Here is a 23,019-nt window from a genome sequence, read left to right as displayed (position 1 = left end):
AGCTTACCTGTTTCAATGTGAAAGATTGCTTCATCCTTGCGTTCGGCTTTAAGTGACAGCCACTGATCGCTTTGGTCGAGGTATTCGACGACAAAGACTGTAGGGGCCATATGCATTGCTGTTTGCTCTGCACAGCCAGTTGGCACTTTGATTAGCTTGTCAATTCCAGCAGCACTTAGCGAATTTTCCACTGCCTCTCCCATTATTGTCCCTAAAACAGCAGGGTTCAAGTGAAGTATTGGTTTAGAAAGCGACAAATTATGTTTCTCTTCTCAGATCTAAACAGAGTTTATTGCACTTTCAATACTCTTCTTGCAGTATGGAAATGGTTTCCTGCATAGAACTGCAGTGATTGTAGCAAGGTCAGTCAAGTGGACCGCACAGAATATGTGATCTTTGTTTGGAATTGTTAACCTGGGTCAACCAGTGAGCCCTGGCTGACAGGTACAAACAGGAGTGACACATATCCTGTTCACTCTTGGAGTTGTCTCTGATAAGGCTGTGCCAGAGTCAAGGACTTTTCACATATAAATAAATGATGAATAGGTGATGGGATACCAGCCTCTGTGGAATTATTTCAGTGGTAGCAAGAGCAAAGCACATCCTAAAGAAACTCTCACATCAGTCATCTCAAAGTTGGAGTAAGGATTGCTTGCATCATGCATTATTTGGAAAGCTTGACTCATTCAATGCTGCTGTCAAAGACTGGGCCCAGAATGTGGAAAGGATGCCTCCCTTTTCTGGGAAAATGACATTAGTGTGATTGAAAAGCAACGAGTAATCACCCTGAAAGCTTTTTCAGTTATGAGGAGCCTAGCTTTCTTTGATGCTAAACCTTTCAAGAGTTGACAGGTTTGGTTCAGGAATGTTACAACTCCAACCCTCTTCTAATTCTGGAACATTATCAGTTTTATTCAGCAATTTGAGAACCAAGGCACTCTGTTTCGGAATGGTTGATTTGGTTAAGATGACTGGCAGAGGCATGTGAGATTGGCTTTACCCTTAATGAGGTGCTGAGGGACCGATTGGTATGCGCATTAATGACATAACCATGCAAAAACATCTACTCGCTGAAGCCAAACTGGACTACAAATAGGCACTGGTTTTATCACTGGGAAATTATGAAGAGAATCAATAAGATAGAAGCAGAGAGAATGTTTCCATTGGCAGGTGAAACGAGGACAAGAGGACATAGCCCCAAGTTTAGAGGGAGCAGATTTAGGTCTAAATTGAGAAGGAACTTCTTCACCCAGAGCATTGTTAATCTGTGGAATTTGTCTCCCAATGAAATAGTTGGTGCTACTTCAGTTGATGTTTTTAAAGCTAAGGTAGGGGTTTTTTTTAGAAAAATGAAGGAATTAAGGGAAACGGTGAGAGTGTGGGTAAGTGGATCTGAGTCCACGAAGAGATCAGCCATGATCTTATTGAATGGTGGAGCAGACTCGAAGGGCCGGACAGCCTGCTCCAGCTCCTGGTTCTTATGTTCTTAGGTTCCTATGTGCTAATAACCAGGAAGACCAATAAGAAGCACGCAGAGAATGTGGACACAGTTCTTGGACATTTCTTCCAGGTGGATCTACACCTTAGAAGGGAGAAATGTGTGTTCCAGGCATCCCAACTTACTTATTTGGGCTACAGAGTCAACAAAACTGGATTACACCCTTTGGAAAATAAAATGAGAATGATCGAAAATGGCCCGGCTTCCACTTCTGTACGGAAGGTTCGGTCTTTCCCTGCCATAACTTTCAGGGAAGTGAAGAAATAGTTACTGTCCTCTCAGGTGTCAGCACAGTATGACCCCAAGTAAGGTATCAAGGTAGCACTGGCTCATAGGTGGCCCAAAGGAGGGGAACACCCAGTAAGAACAACAACTCACCAGAACAAAAGACCCTATACCCATCATGCAGAGGATAAACATAATTTACAATATTCCATTCAAAGACTGCACACAACACTATACAGGACAAACAGGCAAACAACTAGCAATCTGCCTCCATGGACACCAACTAGCCACTAACTGTGATGACCAGCTGACCCTAGTATCTATACACATAGATGACAAGGACAACATAAAGATCATATGACAAGCTAAACATAGAATTTCGAGAAGCATGGCACTCAGCTACAGACTCCATCAACAAGCACATAGACCAAGGTCCGATATACCGGCCACTACAGTGAACAATCAGAACCAGCAACCGGAAGCAGCAGGAATGGAACCAAATAAATTTCGGAAGACTCAGTACAGCAGCGCTTCACAGGAGGCTCCAACATAGGGAAGTTGTCACCTAGATAGGGGATGAAACATCTGCAAATCAAATCCTCAGCTCGGCGAACATACCCATAACCATGGCAACCGGCACCCAAGATACCAATCTTTATACAAACCTTGAACCCAAGAGTATATGCAACCAGGACTTTGTCTAATGTAGAGGATAAATACACCCAGATAGGGAAAGAAGGATTAGTACTCATATTTGGAGTCAGGACGTTTCACCAATAAATCCGGATATCGATTTGCAATAATAATGGACCACAAACACATGTTAGATCCAGTGAAAAGGACAAAACATTGCAGCCCATAACTTCAGGCTGATAGTCGAGGGCTCTAATAGTAAGTGTATATCTGGGAGGCCAAGGAATGAAGGCAGATGCATCGAGCACCTCCCAATGGCAGATACACTACTGATGGTGCAGCCACTGTCAGAGTCTGTAATGGTTTTAAATTTTCAGGACACACTTCCAGTCACAGCCAACAGCATCAGACTTTTATTGTAGAAAGATCCAGTCCTGGCAAAAACCAAAGCAGCTGGTGGTGATAGAGAATACCAAAGGGCCGTTACAACCAGATTTCTTTTTTCTGAGACGCTCCAGGCACGAGAGATGAGCTACTGTGCATTACACGCTGCCCTTATCTGAGGAAGAGACGGAGGAGCCCGACTCAGTGCTAAAACACCCCAGAAGGAGCGATGAAAAAAACAACTGGTCTATGTTCTTGACGTCAGAGGGATAGGGATGTACGGATTGTAACAATGTCAGCCATTGTGGACCTTATAGAATTTAAGTTCCCTGATTGGGGCTGTTAATCTGATCCAGTCAGGGAGCCCTGGTGACAAATAAAAACTGGAGTTTCAGACATCTATTTGACTCTGATGGAGCTGTACCAGTGTCCTGGTCATTGCATGGGTAAATAAACGGTGACTTGTTGACAGAATACTGGCCTTTGCGGAGACATTGCAAGAGCAATATTTTCGAGGTGCAAAAAATTCTGAGATTGTTTGGGTCAACAATTAATTTTCATCAGCGTAAACAGAAATAGCTAGAAAATCTCAACTGATCTGCAAAGAGAAATCAGAGTTGACGTTTAGGGTCCCGCAACCCTTCTTCAGAACTTCAATTCAGTCCTGAAGAAGGGTGACTGGACCCAAAATGTTAACTTAGATATCTCTCCACAGATGCTGCCAGACCTGCTGGGAATTTCCAGCTATTTCTGTTTTTGTTTCTAATTCCCAGCATATATTGTTCCTGTGGTTTTCAGTTACTCTTCATGTCTTTGAAGCCAAAGAATGAGCTCCTCACTTCAGATTGAAATACAAATTTCAGGCTGACACTCTAATGCAATAATAGATCATAGAATCCCTACAGTGTGCAAATAGATCCTTCGGCCCAACAAGTCCACACTGACCCTCCAGAGAGTAACCCATCCAGACCCGTTCCCCAACATTAGCCCTGAGTAATGTACCTAACCTACACATCCTGAACACTGTGGGCAATTTAGTATGGCCAATTCACCTAACCTGCACATCTTTGGATCGTGGGAAGAAACCAGAGCACTCCCACGCAGACACGGGGAGAATGTGCAAACTCCATACAGACAGTTGTCCAAGGCTGGAATCAAACACAGGTCCCTGGCGCTGTGAGGCAGTAGTGCTAACCACTCAGCCACCATGCCGCCCTAATGATAGAGGCAACTGTGCAGACACAAAAACATTATATGTTGGAAGCTTCACAGTCAGATGGGTTGAGAAATGTGAGGTGATTTTTCATAACATAGTTGAATGGCATAGGGAGTAAATTGACTACCATCGTTTCCATTTTCTATGTGCCTCACCTCTCTTACTTTGAGGAACTGTGAACCAATCTTATAATATTACTTCCATTAAGTTAGGCTAATGTACACCCATGTTTATTCAGCTATCACTTGAACACTTCAAGGACACAATGAAATATCCTCATCGACTTTGCCAAAAGACAGGCTGCGAAATCAAAAATGCAATTTATAATTACCTGTGGCTCGGATGTACATATAATTATCAGTGTCAGGTACCAAGTTAGACGGCTCTGCTTCCAATATTTCATAGCTGCTTCTCACTGGAAAAGACAAAGCGTTTAGGATGACAACCCTGGAATGTACAAGAAAATACATAATCCCGTGGATGCTGCAAATCTGAAACATTTTTTCATGACTCCTAACATGTCATCACTTGCCAATGGCTTGCCTAAACTTCCTCAAACTGTGCTTCCTGCACAGACTTCATTCCATCCTCACATTTTCCCCATCTGTGTCATGTCTGGTTTGTGATCCCAATTTCTACTGGGCTGCATCTGACATGACATGGTCAACTTTAGCCATGTCTGACCCATCTCTCACACTTCTGTTTTCACCCATTCCACTCATTCACAAAGATTTACCAGGATGCTGCCTGGATTGGAGGGCATGTCTTATGAAGAAAGGTTGAGGGAGTTAGGGCTCTTCTCATTGGAGCGAAGAAGGATGAGAAGTGACTTGATGGAGGTGTAGAAGATGATGAGACATATAGAGTGCAGAGCAAGAGACTTTTTCCCAGGGCAGAAATGTCTATCAGGAGGGGGCATGATCTTAAGGTGATTGGAGGAAGGTTTAGGGGAGATGTCAGAGGTAGGTTCTTTACACAGAGAGTGGTGGGTGTGTGGAATTTAGTTCCAGCAGTGATAGCAGAGTCAGATACATTACAGACATTTAAGCGACTCTTGTACCGGCACATGGATGATAGTAAAGTGAAAGGTATGGAGATTATTCTGATCTTAGAGTAGGATAAAAGGTTGGTATAACATTGAGGGTAGTAGGGCCTGTACTGTGCTGCATGTTCTATGTTCTGTACCTCAATGAGATCTCCTCTCGTTTTTCTAAATTCCAGAGCACAGGCTTTAACTGCTCAATCGTTCTTCACGAGACTAATCCCTCGTCCCTGAAATTAACCTATTGAGTCAAGATTACAGTGGTGCTGGAAAAGCACAGCAGATCAGGCAGCATCTGAGGAGCAGGAAAATCGATGTTTTGGGCAGGAACCCGTCATCAGGAAAGAAACAAATTAACCTATTGAACCTACTCTGCTTTGCCTCAGCCCTCAGCCACAGGCCTCCTCAAGTAAAAGGACCAAAATAATACACAATAGCCCAGACGCGCTCTCACTAATATTTTATCCAGTTGCAGCAATGCCTACTTACTTTTACATTTTTCTTTTCTGCGACTTTACTTTACTGTGGATCTTTTTATTTTTCATTGCAGTTTCAATATGCCGTAAGCAGAAGCTGTCTTCTCAGCAAAACTGATTACATTTGGAGGTAAGCTTTTTGGGATTGTTGTACATATAGATTATGACAACAATCTGGCAGGAAAACAAATGTTGGAAGATTGGGATATATCACGGTGCTGTCTATGGTTCTCTTAAATGACACCTGCAGTAACATTGCAGGTCCAATTGCCTACTTATGTGCTAAAAATATTCTAAGACTCATTCAAAGTTGAGGCAGGGTTGGTAGTGAGCATGTTGCTTTGGTTCTGGAGTTGCACACAATTGAGAATTAGAAAACTAACAGGTGTTAGTGAAAATTTATTTTATTTTGTGCTTTCAGAAATTTTGTCTGCAATTTATGAGGTGAATTCCAATCTTACAAGTTACGTATAAGGAATTGTACTCCCCTTATCAAGTCAAACTGTTGCTTTGTGAGTTCAATGAAATGAACTGTGTTACTACTGCCTATTGGAAGCTACATTTCTCTCACCTTTGGGATTTATGAGGATGCTTGATTCTTCTGACACAAGTACACCTTCAGGCTGCCAGGTAGAGTGAGAAAGAAGTTAATTAAAATATTATCAAGTCAGTAATTTCTTAGATCTGGAATGCCATTAAACACAATCTTAGCCGATATAATAATAATCGTTTTTGGCTTGGCTGAGTTATCAAACGCTATTGTTTTCAGTTACAAAATGTTGAATTGAGTTCACATATTTCTTTCACTGGAGAGCTTTGTTTTGGGTTCTCTACTAGCAACATGCTGAACGGCAAAGCTTTGATTTACATCTTCACCCTAGAAAATGGCACCATTTGAAAACATTGTCTTTAATCATTCCAGTCAATTTTAATTGAGCACCTTGAAGATTAAATTTTATCAGAACTTAACTAATGTATTCTGGGGATAACAAGTTCAATTACTGAAATCCTTACTGAGAACATAAACTATGTGATTGTGGTGAGATGCTGCCCGGTTGGTGCTGCCTTTATTCTCGGGCTAATATATCCTTCCTGAAGGTGTTTACAATCTTCAATGACAAACTTGAGACTTTGTATAACTGGAATACAACATTGTCCCCTTCACAGTTACAAAGGCACAAAGCAGAAAAAGAAATTTAAATAACCTGCGCCAGTCAACACTTTTTCACTTGCTCGAAATGAAGCAGCTTGCAGCATGTTCTTAATTAATGATTAATAACTAAGAATTAACCAATGTGAGTATCCTTGACTGTTACACAATGTCATAATTTTTCCTAATTCAGCAGAGATAAATCTCCTACCTTTATGTGGCTAACCAGAGTCTGTGCCGTATTGTAAGATAATACAGCACACAAACCACTTTCTGATTAACTTAATTCCTTGAGTCTCTTTCAAAGAGCAAAACAGCTAATTCCACTATCTTGAAATTTAGGTGTTATAAACTATCTAATTCAGTACTCCTTTAAAGGTAAGGCATTTCAGAATTTACAAAAATGGCACACAAACTGTTATATCGTGTTACTCTAACATATCATGCAGCAGAGCTTGCTAATCAACATGCACTATCCTACTTACCACAACTTTAAGATATTTTAACACAGCATCCTCGTACATCATGGTATTGCTGAAAGCAATAATATTGATAGGCATGTTGCCAACGACCAATGGAGCAATAGCAAAGTGAACCGAGGCAGCCGAATTTGCTTTGATCAGAACTTTCCTTGCATTATTCCTTGAAACAGCAGGACTGCACAGCCCCTCTGCTTCTCTCATGTACACGAAAACCTACAGGAAATACACACACACACACACAATATTTTTCACAAAAATAACTAAATTGATGCACATATCATTGAAGTATTTTCTTGTGCAATATTATTGTAGCAATGAAAATCAGATTGGAATTGTGCTGTGAGGAGCATTTGCACAGGGAATATTTGTGATACAGATACCAAAGGACATAGATGCAGCTGAAAATATGCAAAACACATCTGTCAGAAAGAACACAGAGATTGTAAGGATTAGGGAGGATTTGTCTGTTTTGTATCAAGAGGGCAAATCATGAGTTCTGTACGAACATTGATTCCAAACATCATGAGAGGGGTCAATTAGGTAGAGTATTGCTTGGCAAGGCAAGAAATACAAAATGTAGTTTAATATAACAACAGATAAATCGAATAGAATTTTTTTGGTTTATTTATGGCATGTGAGCACCACGGGTTCAACCAGCATTTATTACCCATCCCCAATTCCCCTTGTGACAATGGAGGTGAACTGCCTTTTTGAACCACTACAGTCTTTTGGGTACAGTGACATCCCTCGGTCTGTTCAGAAGGGCAAGACTAAACTAACAAGTAACTGGTAAGAATTTGGAACTCTCTTCCATACTAACTCTTCACAACCTAACTTTAACATCAAAGGCTTATGAGTAATATAACAAGTGAAAGTATCACAGGAGGTGGGTTTCTATTGCCTTCCCCATATGTATTAGCGGAAAACATGGGTTAGAAGAAAGTGAGGACTGCAGATGCTGGAGATTAGAGTCAAGAGTGTGTTGCTGGAAAAGCACAGCAGGTCAAACAGCATCCGAGGAGCAGGAGAATCAATGTTTCAGGCATAAGCCCTTCATCAGGAATGGATCCAGAAAACATGGGTTAGATCACTGAATGATCCTCTATAAATGCATTTCCCTGTTGGTGTTATCTGATTAGATTAGATTCCCTACAGTGCGGAAACAGGCCCTTCAGCCCAACCAGTCCACACTGACCCTCCAAAGAGTAACCATCTGACTAATGCATCTAACACTGTGGGCAATTTGGCATGGCTAATTCACCTGACATGCACATCTTTAGACTGTGGGAGGAAACCGGAGTACCTGGAGGAAAGCCACGCAGACACGAGGAGAATGTGCAAACTCTACACAGACAGTCGCCCAAGGCGGGAATCGACCCTGGGACCGTGGTGCTGTGAGGCAGCGATGCTAACCACTGAGCCACCATGCCACCTCTTTGGACTTTTTTTTGGTTCCACCGGGTGACACTCTTTGCACCTGAGATGCCTCAGAAATAGTCTGACAAGTGGCAAGTAACATTTGCACCACATGAACTCCAGGCTTGGGCCATCACTAGGAAGAGACAATCTAACCAACGGCCCTTGACGTTCAATGGCGTTACCATCATTGAATTCCCCATAATCAGCATCATTGGGTTTTACCATTGACCAGAAATTCAACTGGACTCGCCAGATGGACACAGAGGCTATAAGAGTAGGTCAGAGGCTAGGAATACTGCGGCTCTTCCTGACTCACTAAAGTCTGTCCATCATCTACAAAGCATAAGTCAGGAGTGTAGTGGAATACTCCTCAGTTGCCTGGATGGGTGCAGCTCCAACACTCAAGAAGCTTACAACTGTCCAGGATAAAGCAGCATGCTTGTTTGGCACCAGATCCCCGAACATACACTCCCTTCATCACTGAAGCTTCACAGCAGGAGTGTGTACTACCTCCAAGATACACTGCAGCAATTCACCACAATCCTGAGACAGCATCTTCCAAATACACAGTCACTTCCATAGAAAAGGAGAAGGACTGCAGGCACATAGGAACATCAGTCGCATGTTCCCCTCCATGACGTTTACCACTCTAACTTGGAAATATCTTCACTGTTGCTGGTCAAATTCCTGGAATTCCCTCTTTGTGGTCAACCCAGAGCAGGTGACCTTCATGAAGGCTACTCACCACCACCTTCTCAAATGGAACTAGAGATGGTTAATAATTGTTGGCCAGCCAGGGATGCCCACATTCCACAAAAAAATGTGTAAGGGATGGTCAGTGATTTCGATCTGAAGAGAAGTTGCTGACCTACACATGTGAGCACAGCAACACAGCTTATCTTATTAAATCATAATCTTCAAGGTGTCTGGTTTCTTTACTTAGACATCTCTAAGAATTACAGCATAGAACCATTACAGTATGAAAGCAGGCCATTCGGCCTAATAGAGTCCACCCAGACCCACACCACCTACCATGTTACCCTGCATTACTAGGGAGTAATCCACCTAGCCTACACATCCCAGGACACTATGGGCATTTTAACATGACCAATCTGCACATCCTCAGACTGGGGGAGGAAACCAGAGGACTTTGAAGAAACCGACACAGACCCAAGGAGAATGTGTCAACAGGCAGTCAGCCAAGGATGAAATCAAACCCAGGTCCCTGATGCTGTGAGGCAGCAGTGCCAATCACTGAGCTATTGTCAATTAATAGGTGACCTTCTCCAGATAGCGTGCACACACACAGACACAGTAATACACACTCTCTCTCTCACAAACACACTCATACACACATGCACGCACACACAATAATAGACACACACACAATAAGAGACACTTTCACATACACACAGACATGATCACACACACACACACACACACACACACACACACACACACACACACACACACACACACACACACACACACACACACACACACACACACACACACACACACACACACACACACACACACACACACACACACACTTATATTGGTACCATATAAGCCTACTTGGCATAGAATGCATAATCTGAACTAATTAACTAATTAATTTTCTTACCTCAAGTTCTTCGGGCAGGTAATTGTACAACACTGCTCTCACATCCAACTGCTCATTCCTCTTGACAGAATATGGTAGCTTCATGGATATAAAAAATGGTTTGAACACTTTCATCTTCTTTGGTTCAGCAATACAGAATCCTTAAAGTTAAAAAAAAAACAAAGAATATTCTCACCATTGTTTAATTCATTTTTAAAATCGTCCAATGCTTCCTTGAAATATTTACATAGCTACACAATAACACAGCGACAGCACAAAAGACATAACTGCTAGCCAATCCCATTATCACTGCGGACTGCACATATGGTAGTCACACATTAGCCAATAGGCATTGCTAAGGCAGACAGGTGGACAAACCCTAACCTTAAACCTGGTATATCCTGCACACAATGATAACGGGTTCCAACTGAGGTGTCTGCAGCGATAACGTCTGTGACAGCATTAAACACAAATTCATGATTCTCGAATTGCCTGAACGTATTAGAAGACACCAAATGTAATCTCTCATTTAAGAAAGGAGAGAAAAAGAAAACATGTCCATTGGTTTGAATTAAATAATCGTGGAAAAGCTCAAATCATTTATTGATGCAGTTTAAACACTACACAGACAAAATACTGGCATCATCAGTAAAGGTTAACATGGCTGTATGAAAAGAAAATTCTTTTGAGTTTGTGCTGAATTTAGAATCATTCATTGAGCTTAAGCAGAATGATTAGAACATAGAATAGTACATCACCAAAACAGGTCTTTGGCCAATCATGTCTGCACTGATCATGAGGGGATTCTAAATTAATTACATTTGTGGTTGATACCACTCTGTCCTCTTCCTGTTCATGTGTCCGTCTGAATACCTCTTAAACTTTGCTATTGTATCTGCTTCTACATCTCCCTGGAAGCACCGTCTTGGCACCTACTATTCTCTGTGAAAAAAAACTTTCTGCGTACATCTCTTTTGAACCTTTCCCAAATTTCAGGAAGCTATAGACTTAGACCCCATAATCACTCTGAATATCAATGCTGCTATGGTTCCAATCATGTATTATATATTGTTGTACTGGCACCTCGCAATCTCTCTGTGCATCAATGTTCTCATCATTTCTTGTATACTTTCCTCTTGTACTTGATCTCCCAAAATGCATCACTTCACATTTACCTGCATTAAACACCATCTGCCATTTCTCCACCCAACTTTTCTCCACCCATCTCTGTCCTGCTGTTTCCATGATATCCTTCCTCACTTTCCCCAATTCCACAGGTTTTAGTGTCATCTGCAAACTTATTTATCAAATCATCGCCATTTTCATCCAAACAATACACACACATGTGACCATCACTCAAAATCCTAACAGTGATCCTTGCAGAATACTACTGGACGCAGATCTGTGGTGAGAGAAATACCTCTCCACAACTAACCTGTCTCCTATGGCCAAGCCAACTTTCCATCCAACTTGTCAACTCACCATGGATTCGATCTGATTTGTTCTTCTGGACCAGCCTCCCATGAGGGACCTTGAGCAATGTTCCAGTAAATTCTATGTAGACAATATCCACCACTGCCTTAGCCTCATAAATTATTATTGCCTTTGTCACTTCCTCAAAAAACTCAATCAAGTTTGTAAGATCAGACCTCCGTAGCATAAAGCCATTCTTGTTATCATTAATAAGACCAGCCATCTCTAACTGCATCCTGTCCCTAAGACCCTTCTTCAATAATTTCCCTACCACTATTATATGGCTCACCAGTCAATCATTTCTTGGATTATCTCTGTTGCCCTTCTTGAACCACTTTGGCTATTCTACAGATGTTAGACCTGACCTATGACTAAAGAAGAGACAATGATTTCTGACAAAGTTCCAGCAATCTCCTGCCTTATCCTGGATCGATTCCGTCAGGAAGTGGGGAATTATCAACCTTAACATTTTCTCAAGACACTCAACACCTCATCCTGACATGCCTGAGCGTAAATTCCTATTTAAACTTACCATCATCTCTACCTTTCTTTGTGAATACAAAATATTCCTTCTGGACCTCACCCACTTTTTCTGGCTCCACAAGTTAATTCCCACCTTTGTTCTTCAGTGGAGCTGGTTTTTCCCCAAGTTACCATCTTGGTCCCAATTATATGTCTGAAATGCCTTGGAAATCTCCTTTATCCTCTATGCAAAATATATCATAGCCCCTCCTAATGTCTTCTTTCTTAATGTCCTGTTTCCTAAAATGCTTTATTTATTCTTTTAACTCAACTTACAACATATTTCTTTATCCAAGGCTCCTGAATGTTACCACCTTCAGTGTCATTCTCACAGGAACATACTGGTCCTGACCTCTAATCAACCTTTAAAAGACTCCTACACCTGAGATGTGAATTTATCTTCAAGCAGCTTCCCCTAATCCAATTTTACTAATTCCTGATTAATACTGTCGGAATAGGCCTTCTCCAAATTTGCCATTTTTACCCAAGGACAGGTCTTACCCTTTTGCATAACTGTCCAAAACCCACAGAATTACGCTCGCTTGTCCCAAAAACCTGGCCAGGCTCATTCCCAACACAACTTATACTATGGCCCCTTCCTCAGTTGGACTACCAACATATTGTTTCAAGTATCTCTCCTGGATGTGCCTCACAAATTCTGAACCAACTAAGCATCTGGTGCTGAGAGAGTCCCAGTGAATATTGATTGAGTAAATTAATATCATTCACTATCAAATATTACTGTTTTTATAACTTTCCATGATATCCCTGCTTGGTTATCGAGAATCATATTACATATTCCAACATAGCAACTGTACTTTCTTATTCCTATGTTCTTCAGTATGTCTTCATTTGCTGAGCCCTCCAAGATGTCCTCTCTGAGTGCAGCTGTGATATTCCCCACAATGTCCTCTCTGAGTGCAGCTGTGATATTCCCCACAATGTCCTCTCTGAGTGCAGCTGTGATATTCCACACAACGTCCTCTCTGAGTGCAGCTGTGATATTCTCCACAATGTCCTCTCTGAGTACAGCTGTGATATTCCCCACAATGTCCTCTCTGAGTGCAGCTGTGATATTCCACACAACGTCCTCTCTGAGTGCAGCTGTGATATTCTCCACAATGTCCTCTCTGAGTACAGCTGTGATATTCCCCACAATGTCCTCTCTGAGTACAGCTGTGATATTCCCCACAATGTCCTCTCTGAGTAGCTGTGATATTCTCCACAATGTCCTCTCTGAGTACAGCTGTGATATTCTCCACAACATCCTCTCTGAGTACAGCTGTGATATTCTCCACAACATCCTCTCTGAGTACAGCTGTGATATTCTCCACAATGTCCTCTCTGAGAACAGCTGTGGTATTCCCCGCAATGTCCTCTCTGAGTACAGCTGTGATATTCTCCACAATGTCCTCTCTGAGTACAGCTGTGATATTCTCCACAATGTCCTCTCTGGGTACAGCTGTGATATTCCCCACAATGTCCTCTCTGAGTACAGCTGTGATATTCTCCACAATGTCCTCTCTGAGTACAGCTGTGATATTCTCCACAATGTCCTCTCTGAGTGCAGCTGTGATATTCTCCACAACGTCCTCTCTGAGTACAGCTGTGATATTCTCCACAACGTCCTCTCTGAGAACAGCTGTGATATTCTCCACAACGTCCTCTCTGAGTACAGCTGTGATATTCTCCACAATGTCCTCTCTGAGTACAGCTGTGATATTCCCCACAACGTCCTCTCTGAGTACAGCTGTGACATTCTCCACAATGTCCTCTCTGAGTACAGCTGTGATATTCCCCACAATGTCCTCTCTGAGTACAGCTGTGATATTCTCCACAATGTCCTCTCTGAGTACAGCTGTGATATTCTCCACAATGTCCTCTCTGGGTACAGCTGTGATATTCCCCACAATGTCCTCTCTGAGTACAGCTGTGATATTCTCCACAACGTCCTCTCTGAGTACAGCTGTGATATTCCCCACAATGTCCTCTCTGAGTACAGCTGTGATATTCTCCACAATGTCCTCTCTGAGTACAGCTGTGATATTCTCCACAATGTCCTCTCTGAGTACAGCTGTGATATTCTCCACAATGTCCTCTCTGAGTGCCCCTGTGATATTCTCCACAATGTCCTCTCTGAGTACAGCTGTGATAATCTCCACAATGTCCTCTCTGAGTACAGCTGTGATATTCCCCACAATGTTATCTCTGAGTACAGCTGTGATATTCCCCACAATGTCCTCTCTGAGTACAGCTGTGATATTCTCCACAATGTCCTCTCTGAGTACAGCTGTGATATTCCCCATAATGTCCTCTCTGAGTACAGCTGTGATATTCCCCACAATGTCATCTCTGAGTACAGCTGTGATATTCTCCACAATGTCCTCTCTGAGTGCCCCTGTGATATTCTCCACAATGTCCTCTCTGAGTACAGCTGTGATAATCTCCACAATGTCCTCTCTGAGTACAGCTGTGATATTCCCCACAATGTTATCTCTGAGTACAGCTGTGATATTCCCCACAATGTCCTCTCTGAGTACAGCTGTGATATTCTCCACAATGTCCTCTCTGAGTGCAGCTGTGATATTCTCCACAACGTCCTCTCTGAGAACAGCTGTGATATTCTCCACAACGTCCTCTCTGAGTACAGCTGTGATATTCTCCACAATGTCCTGTCTGAGTACAGCTGTGATATTCCCCACAATGTCCTCTCTGAGTACAGCTGTGATATTCTCCACAATGTCCTCTCTGAGTACAGCTGTGATATTCCCCACAATGTCCTCTCTGAGTACAGCTGTGATATTCTCCACAATGTCCTCTCTGAGTACAGCTGTGATATTCTCCACAATGTCCTCTCTGAGTGCCCCTGTGATATTCTCCACAATGTCCTCTCTGAGTACAGCTGTGATAATCTCCACAATGTCCTCTCTGAGTACAGCTGTGATATTCCCCACAATGTTATCTCTGAGTACAGCTGTGATATTCCCCACAATGTCCTCTCTGAGTACAGCTGTGATATTCTCCACAATGTCCTCTCTGAGTACAGCTGTGATATTCCCCATAATGTCCTCTCTGAGTACAGCTGTGATATTCCCCACAATGTCCTCTCTGAGTACAGCTGTGATATCTCCACAATGTCCTCTCTGAGTACAGCTGTGATATTCCCCACAATGTCCTCTCTGAGTACAGCTGTGATATTCTCCACAATGTCCTCTCTGAGTACAGCTGTGATATTCCCCATAATGTCCTCTCTGAGTACAGCTGTGATATTCCCCACAATGTCATCTCTGAGTACAGCTGTGATATTCCCCACAACGTCCTCTCTGAGTACAGCTGTGATATTCCACACAATGTCCTCTCTGGGTACAGCTGTGATATTCCCCACAATGTCCTCTCTGAGTACAGCTGTGATATTCTCCACAATGTTATCTCTGAGTACAGTTGTGATATTCTCTTTAATCAATAATGTAACTCCTCTTCCACTTTTACATCCCTCTCTGTCATGCCTGGAACATCAAGACACTGTCCTGCCTTTCCTTCAACTAGGTTTCTGTAATGGCTACATCATTATGGTTGCATGTGGTAATCCAGGCTCTGAGTTTATTTGAGTTGTTTGTTATATTTCTTGCATTAAAATAAATGCACTCAGACCGCTAAGCCTGCTGTGTTCATTCACCTGGCCTTGCCTGCTCTTTTAACTGGATTTATTTAATTCAGCCCCTCACTTCTCTTCAATCACTCCACATGCTGGCCTGTAGTTTGGTCCCTGCATCCCAGCCACACTAATTTAAACCCTCCCAAGTGACAGAAGCAAACTGCCTGGAAGGATATTGATGTGCAACCCCTCTTTCTTGTCCAAGTCCAACGTGCCTTGGAAGAGATACCACTGAGCAAGATATCCTCCTACATCTTCTAATGTATCATCTTCCTTTTGCCGGCCTCACTAGCTCATGGCATAGGGAGTACTCCCAAGATTACAGCCTATAGTTCCTGTGGTGGAGAAGGCATATGGCATACTTGCCTTTATTATTCAGGGAATTGAGAACAAAAGTCAGGATGTCACGTTGCAACTTGACAAGACTTTGCATGGGCCACACTTAGAGTATTGTGTTTAATTCTGATCGCCACATTACTGGAAGGATGTGGAGGCTTTGGAGAGGATGCTGCCTGGATTAGAGGGTATGAGCTATAAGGAGATGCTAGAAAAAAAACACAGGTTGTTTTCTGTGGAGCAGTGACCGAAATTTCTAAAAATTATGAGATGCATCGACAGGGTTGATGGTCAGAATTTTTTTCCCAGAGTTGAAATGTCTAAAGAGAGGGGGCATGCATTTAAGTTGAGAGAGAGAAAGGTGTGAGAAGCAAGCCTTTTAATACATTGTGGTAAGAGTGTGGAACACTGCCAGGGTCATGGTGGAAGCAGACATGACAAGGGCGTTTAAGAAACTTTCAGCTAAGTACATGAATATGCAAGAAATGGAGGGATATGGATCAAGGACAGGAAGAAGGGATTACTTTAATTTGGAGTCATGTTCAGCACAACATTGTGAGCTGAAGGGCCCGTTCCTGTGCTGTACTGTTCTATGTTCTTTATTCCCATATCCCCTTTGTAAGACCTTGCCTCTCTTTTTGCCCATGTCATTCATAATAACGTGGACCACAACCTCTGGCTGCTCACCTTTCCCCTTCAGAATATCGTGTGCATGCTTAGTGGCATGCTTGACCTGGATATTACAGAAGCAACAGACCATCCAGCAATCTCACTCATGGCCACAGAAACTCTTGTTGACTATATGGCGTTCCTTACCATTACCTCTTGCCTGTGCTGCTGCATGACAGAACAAGTCATGGTGCCCACTGACCTGGCTCCTGTTGCTTTCCCTGAGAGACCACCTCACCCCCCCCCCCCAAAAAAAAGCATCCATAACAGCATACCTGCTTCAAAAGGGAAAGGCTTCAGGGGACTCCTGCACTCCCTGCCCACACTTACGAGTCTTCCTGGATGTTCACCCACACTGTAATAGTCGAGTCACCAACTCACAAAATGTGTTAGCCATGATACTCTCAGCCTCATGAATGCTTCATGCTGAGTTAATTGCAACTCCAGGTACTCCATTCAGCAAATCAGGAGCTGGAGTTGATCACACTTTGCACATACATAGCCACTGGAAGTGTCCATGTTTTCTCACGTATTGCAGGAGGAACATTCCATGAGGCAGAGTTCTGACATTTTGAACTTATTGAACAATTGGCAATAATCTAGGAACCAATTACACAACCTCGTCAATATTCATGAAAATCAGACTTTTTTTGCTCTAAGTGTTTAATCCTAACAAACTACAATGACAAACAGAAATAGTTCATACCTTACCTCCCTCCAGATACTAGTCACTCAGACTCTGTGCCTAGTTCCCGAGAAGCCAAGCCGATGTCACTTTTTGAGTGGTGACATCACATCTGGAACTTTGCCTCTGGATTCATTTCCACTCCCTCTCCCTCTGTCCTATTCTGACTGACCTGGTAACTCCCACTGCCATTCACCCCCAGGTTCACTCTGCAGTGCTGTACTCCTGCTGCTGCCCCCATTACTTGCAAAGTACTTCAAGTTTCAAAAGTGATTTGATAAGTTGCTGAATGAACGGTTAATTCCCAAGTTAACAGAATGGGATGAGAATACACTAGAATGAAGGGCTGGCACGATGGCTCACAAGGACTAGGTTTAATTCCTGGGTTTTATCAGGCAGCATCTGAGGATCAGGAAAATCGACGTTTTGGGCAGGAGACCTCCATCAGAATGAGAGTTCTCTGATCGAAACGTCAATTTTCCTGCTCCTCGGATGCTGCCTGACCTGCTGTGCTTTTCCAGCACCACTCCAATCATGACTGTGATCTCCAGCATCTGCAGTGCTCACTTTTGCTTAATTCCTGGGAGACTGTGTGGAGTTTCCATACTCCCCCCACCTCCTCTTGTCTGCACGGGCTTCCTCCAGGGGCTCGAGCTTCCTCCCACAGTCCAAAGATCTACAGGCTAGTGGATTGGCCATGCGAAATGTCCTGAAGCACCGAAAGTTGTGCGGATAGGTGGGTTAGCTATGGTAAATGTAGCATTACATTGATTGGGTGGAGAGTATGGGATATTCTTTGGAGGATCGATGTAGACTTGATGGGTCTAATTGCCTCTATCTGCACTCTCGGGATACTACTATTCTCTGCATAAATAAAGGATTGACTAACAGACAAGCAGCTTTCAGTTTTACAAAAGGCAATTTTAAGTGGGTGTGCTGTGACAATAAAATATTTGGTGCTAAATCCTCAAGTAGCATTAACATGAGGCTCAGTGGTTAGCACAGGACCAGGGTCCCAGGTTCGATTCCAGCCTCAGGCGACTGTCTGTGTGGAGTTTGCACATTCTCCCTGTGTCTCCATGGGCTTCCTCCGGGTGCTCCGGTTTCCTCCAAAGATGTGCAGATTAGGTGAATTGGCCGTGCTAAATTGCCCATAGTGTTAGGTGCATTAGTCAGAGGGAAATGGATCTGGGTGGGTTACTCTTCGGAGGGTCAGTGTGGGCTTGTTGGGCCGAAGGGCCTGTTTCCATACTGCAGGGAATCTAATCTAAATGTTGAGATGAAGGCAAACTAACTTTCCTGACACCGTGATGTTGTTGAAACCACTACATGGAGAGCCAATACTGAAACTGCGCCATGACGGACACAGAGCAGCAGGGACTTGGGTTCGATTCCACTCTCAAGCGCCTGTTGGTGCACAATCTCCTTGTGTCTGCATGGGTGCTCCAGTTTCCTCCCATTGTCCAAAGGTGTGCAGGTTAAGTAGATTAGTTATGGGAAATGAGGGTTATAGAGTAGTGGGCTGGGTCTGAGTGTCAGTGTGGACTGGATGGGCTGAATGGCCTACTACCACAGTGCAGGTAATCTATGATTCTACAATGTAGTTATAATGTGTGGTTGGGATATCAGGCCACAAATGTAAGGTCATGATAAAGCAGTACAAGTACCAAGAAGATGCAAACCTTATAAATTCTGATTTTCGGAAACAGCAATAAACATAGATGTTTAAGATGGAAGCAATGGCGGTTCTCCGAAGAATTAGATTGGAGTCGAGAAGTTATCCCTGTTTGTATCGCCACAGAACCAAAGGAGCCAGGAATGGCCAAATTGTCTCCTTCTGTGACAAGCCAATGATTTTGAAATGCTAATAGATCTGCGTAAGTTCCTTCAGCACCTTCGGATCTTACACAAAAGCAAGTAGTTTTGGCTTAATTACAATAAGTATCACGCTGCCCTTGATTTAAACGGAGTTTGAGTGCAGTAATAATTCAGCATTGCTACCGCTCTGGGAAATCGATAATAAAACGATATTCAAATCACCATTCTCAAAATGATTTTAAAATTATTTTGTTTTAGTGAAAGCAAAACAAAAAACAGAAAATGCTGGAAAAGCTCAACAGGTTTGGCAGCACCTGTGCAGAGAAATCCGAGTTAGCATTTCGGGTTCAGTGACCTTTCTGCAGAATGTTGTTCAGCGTTGTTTGTTTAACCAACTGAACAGATGGGCGGGCTGTTTGATTATTAGAATCTGAGCCTATAATATTAACATGCTTGACTGATGAATGAGGTCGCATCGGTGGGACATACAGCACTGAAAGGTTGTTCTTCTTGGCTGCTAAAACAATTAAATGGGAAAACATGGACACAGCCTCAAGATGAGATGTTGATCCTGTTGAACCCAGCTCAGAAGTAATTTCTTCGCACAAAAGACAGTGCATCTCAGCGTTTTCCACCACAGGGATGTTTTTCAAGATAGAAATCGCATGGTGGCTCAGTGGTTAGCACTGCTGCCTCACAGCCCTAGGATCCCAGGTTCAATTCCAGCCTCGGGTGACTGTCTGTGTGGAGTTTGCACATTCTGTGTGGGTTTCCTCTGGCTGCTCCAGTTTCCTCCCACAGTCCAAAGATGCGCAGGTCAGGTGAATTGGCCATGCTAAATTGCCCGTAGTGTTAGGTGCATTAATCAGAGGGAAATGGGTCTGGGTGGGTTATTCTTCAGAGGGTTGGTGTGGACTTGTTGGGCCGAAGGGCCTGTTTCCATACTGCAGGGAATCTAATCTAATCTATAAAATATAAATGGAGTGACATTCCATGACTCCTGACAAAATTACATCAAAAACATTAGTAGGTGGTTTGATCTAAGGCTGAAACTTGATCATGATGAACCTAAAAGATAGAACTGTCTTGTACTCATTCAGAGTGAACTGCAGAAAAAGATGATGATTGCTTTTACTGTGGCTGGATGGGAGATGCAACAAGAAGTTTCAAATAAGTTTGTTAACTGAATCAATCCAATTCAAGCATGTTGATATTGATTGATCAGGCTTGGGGATATAATGGAGAATTGGGACTTCTGTTTAACGCTGTTCTTGTGGAAAACAAAATACAATCCTTGAACTTTCTTGCTTGATAAGTGAATGACTCTGTGTATGAACACATGTAGATTCTAGCATTTGCAAATGAATCATGTTGTTCATTAGACTCATAACATTTAACTTAAAATCAATACCAGAGAATTAGTGATGATTTGGAGGTGCCGGTGTTGGACTGGGGTGTACAAAGTTAAAAATCACACAACACCAGGTTATAGTCCAACAGGTTTAATTGGAAGCACACTAGCTTTCGGAGTGACGCTCCTTCATCAGGTGGGTAGTGGAGGGCTCAATCCTAATACACAGAATTTATAGCAAAAGTTTAGTGTGATTGCCTGATAAGCCTTTCATCTGATAGAATACAATGATAGTTTCACTTCTTTCATGTGTAAATCACAAAATGTTTTTTTAAAAAGTTGCATTCTCGGGTTAGCTGTTAACAATGGTGATAGCTAGAGAATATGTTGAAGGTGTTGGCCCCCTGTGTTTACCTACCTGCACTTGTCCATCAACAAATGCTGCGAGTCTAGAAAAAAAGGAGCAGATATACAGTCCCAACAGTCATTTGCAGGTCTTTACCTTTATTTGCAAACATGCCAATTGCTTGTATTTCCCAAGTAGTTATGGAATCGGGAATGTAGTTTCTTAACCTTTAAACAAAATAAACAAATTTTCAATGATAAGCAATGTTTGGAATCAAGTTAAATTCATAGCTTAGTTTCCAAATCCAGCTTGGAAAATCTCATGCCAGTGCAATGAGATTGATGCAAACACTCAGCAGGTCAAATAAGATGCAATAATAATAATAAGATGTGATGATATTACTGTTTTACTCTTTGCTACCTTCCCCCACCCTCCTCTCTTGACCTATCACCTTCATCCCCACCCCATCCACCCCCTCCCATTTATCTCTCCTCCCTGAAGGCTCCCTGCCTTCCATCCTGATGAAGGGCTTTTGCCCGAAACGTCGATTTTCCTGATCCTCGGATGCTGCCTGACCTGCTGTGCTTTTCCACCACCACTCTAATCGAGACTGTGATTTCCAGCATCTGCAGTCCTCACTTTTGCCTGTTTTTCTATCAGTCAAGGGAAGTGTGCACGGAATTGTTAGATTTTTGGATTGATCACGCTCGTATCTAGACGAGAAGTTTGTGTTTGTATGAGCAGTTATTGTAAAGCAACTGAGTTCTTCCCATTCTCACTCGTGGTGCACATCCAATTCAATCCCCATTGTGCGTGGCGATGATGAAAACTGAAGGATATGCTTCCGTGCAAAATACACATTCATTTTCACCATAGAATGATACAGCACAAAGAGGGCTTTAGTCCATTGAGACTGCACTACTAACCACGAGTCCAACTTTCCCACACTAGACCCATAACCTTGAGTATTACGATACTTCAAGTGCTTATGGAAATACTTTTTTTAATAGATTGTGAAGTTGCCTGACTCCACTGCTCTCCCAAACAATGCTCCCCGGCAACTGAAAATGTTTTCCTCAAATCCCCTCTAAACCTTCTGCTTTTCTCCCTAAAATTATGCACGCATGTTATTGACCCTTATATCAAAGGGAACTGTTGCTTCCTATCCACCCACTCCATATCCTTCAAAATTGATACGCTTCTGTCAGAGCTCACTTCAACCTTCTCGGCTCCAAAGAAAACAGCCTGACCTTATGCAGTCTCTCTACACAACTGACATGTTCAATCCCATGCAATATCCTGGTGAAGCACCTTCAGATCCCTTTCAATGCAATCACATACTTCTAGTGTGTAGTGACCAGAACTGCACACAGTACTTGAGGCCTCGTGTTATGGAGCAGGTCAGACCCCTCAAAATATTTTTAAGCAGGTAGCCCGGACTGTAACTTTGCTATTTGTTTCAGGTAGGGCTACAGTGGACATTCCTGGAGTGAATTAGCTAATCCGACTGCCAAGATTTAATCAAACCGAATTTATTTACAAATTCATGGAATGAAACACAATGAACCGAAAATAAGATACCCAACCAACTTATCCTCTTTTATCCTATCCTATCCTAACTTAACCTATGGGTGGCATGGTGGCACAGTGGTTAGCACTGCTGCCTCACAGCACCAGAGACCTGGGTTCAGTTCCCGCCTCAGGCAACTGTCTGTGCAGAGTTTGCACATTCTCCCCATGTCTGTGTGGGTTTCCTCCAGGTGCTCCAGTTTCCTCCCATGCTAAATTGCCCATAGTGTTGGGCAAAGGGGTAAATATAGGGGAATGGGTCTGGGTGAGTTGCTCTTCAGAGGGTCGGTGTGGACTTGTTAGGCCGAAGGGCCTGTTTCCACACTGTAAGTAATCTAATCTAAAAAAAATCCCGACAGACTATCCCAAATTAATGATGCTGTTCCAACAATGCTTGCAACAATCCCCATAAACAGAACTCTTAGCACAAAGAGTAAAAGTGACACAGACAACTTACAGGTAAT

General features: G+C 42.8%; 1 protein-coding gene across 1 annotated transcript in view; it reads right to left on the bottom strand.

Annotated features, from left to right (window-relative positions):
- Positions 1-23,019, bottom strand: part of LOC122541279 (complement C4-like) — a 327,363-nt gene that overhangs the window by 203,944 nt on the left and 100,400 nt on the right. The window contains exons 19-24 of the mRNA XM_087979764.1: positions 21,143-21,213; positions 10,153-10,292; positions 7,110-7,319; positions 6,046-6,097; positions 4,288-4,371; positions 8-211 (exon numbers count right to left, since the gene is read on the bottom strand). Coding sequence (XP_087835890.1) covers positions 8-211; positions 4,288-4,371; positions 6,046-6,097; positions 7,110-7,319; positions 10,153-10,292; positions 21,143-21,213 — 761 coding nt within the window. The remainder of the gene's footprint in view (positions 1-7; positions 212-4,287; positions 4,372-6,045; positions 6,098-7,109; positions 7,320-10,152; positions 10,293-21,142; positions 21,214-23,019) is intronic.

This window comes from Chiloscyllium plagiosum, unplaced genomic scaffold (assembly GCF_037043375.1).
Source record: "Chiloscyllium plagiosum isolate Xiang-an unplaced genomic scaffold, Cpla_swu_hap1 HiC_scaffold_35, whole genome shotgun sequence".
NCBI lineage: Eukaryota > Metazoa > Chordata > Chondrichthyes > Orectolobiformes > Hemiscylliidae > Chiloscyllium > Chiloscyllium plagiosum.
Note: the sequence above shows the minus strand (reverse complement) of the source record. Positions and strands in the feature narration are given on the sequence as shown.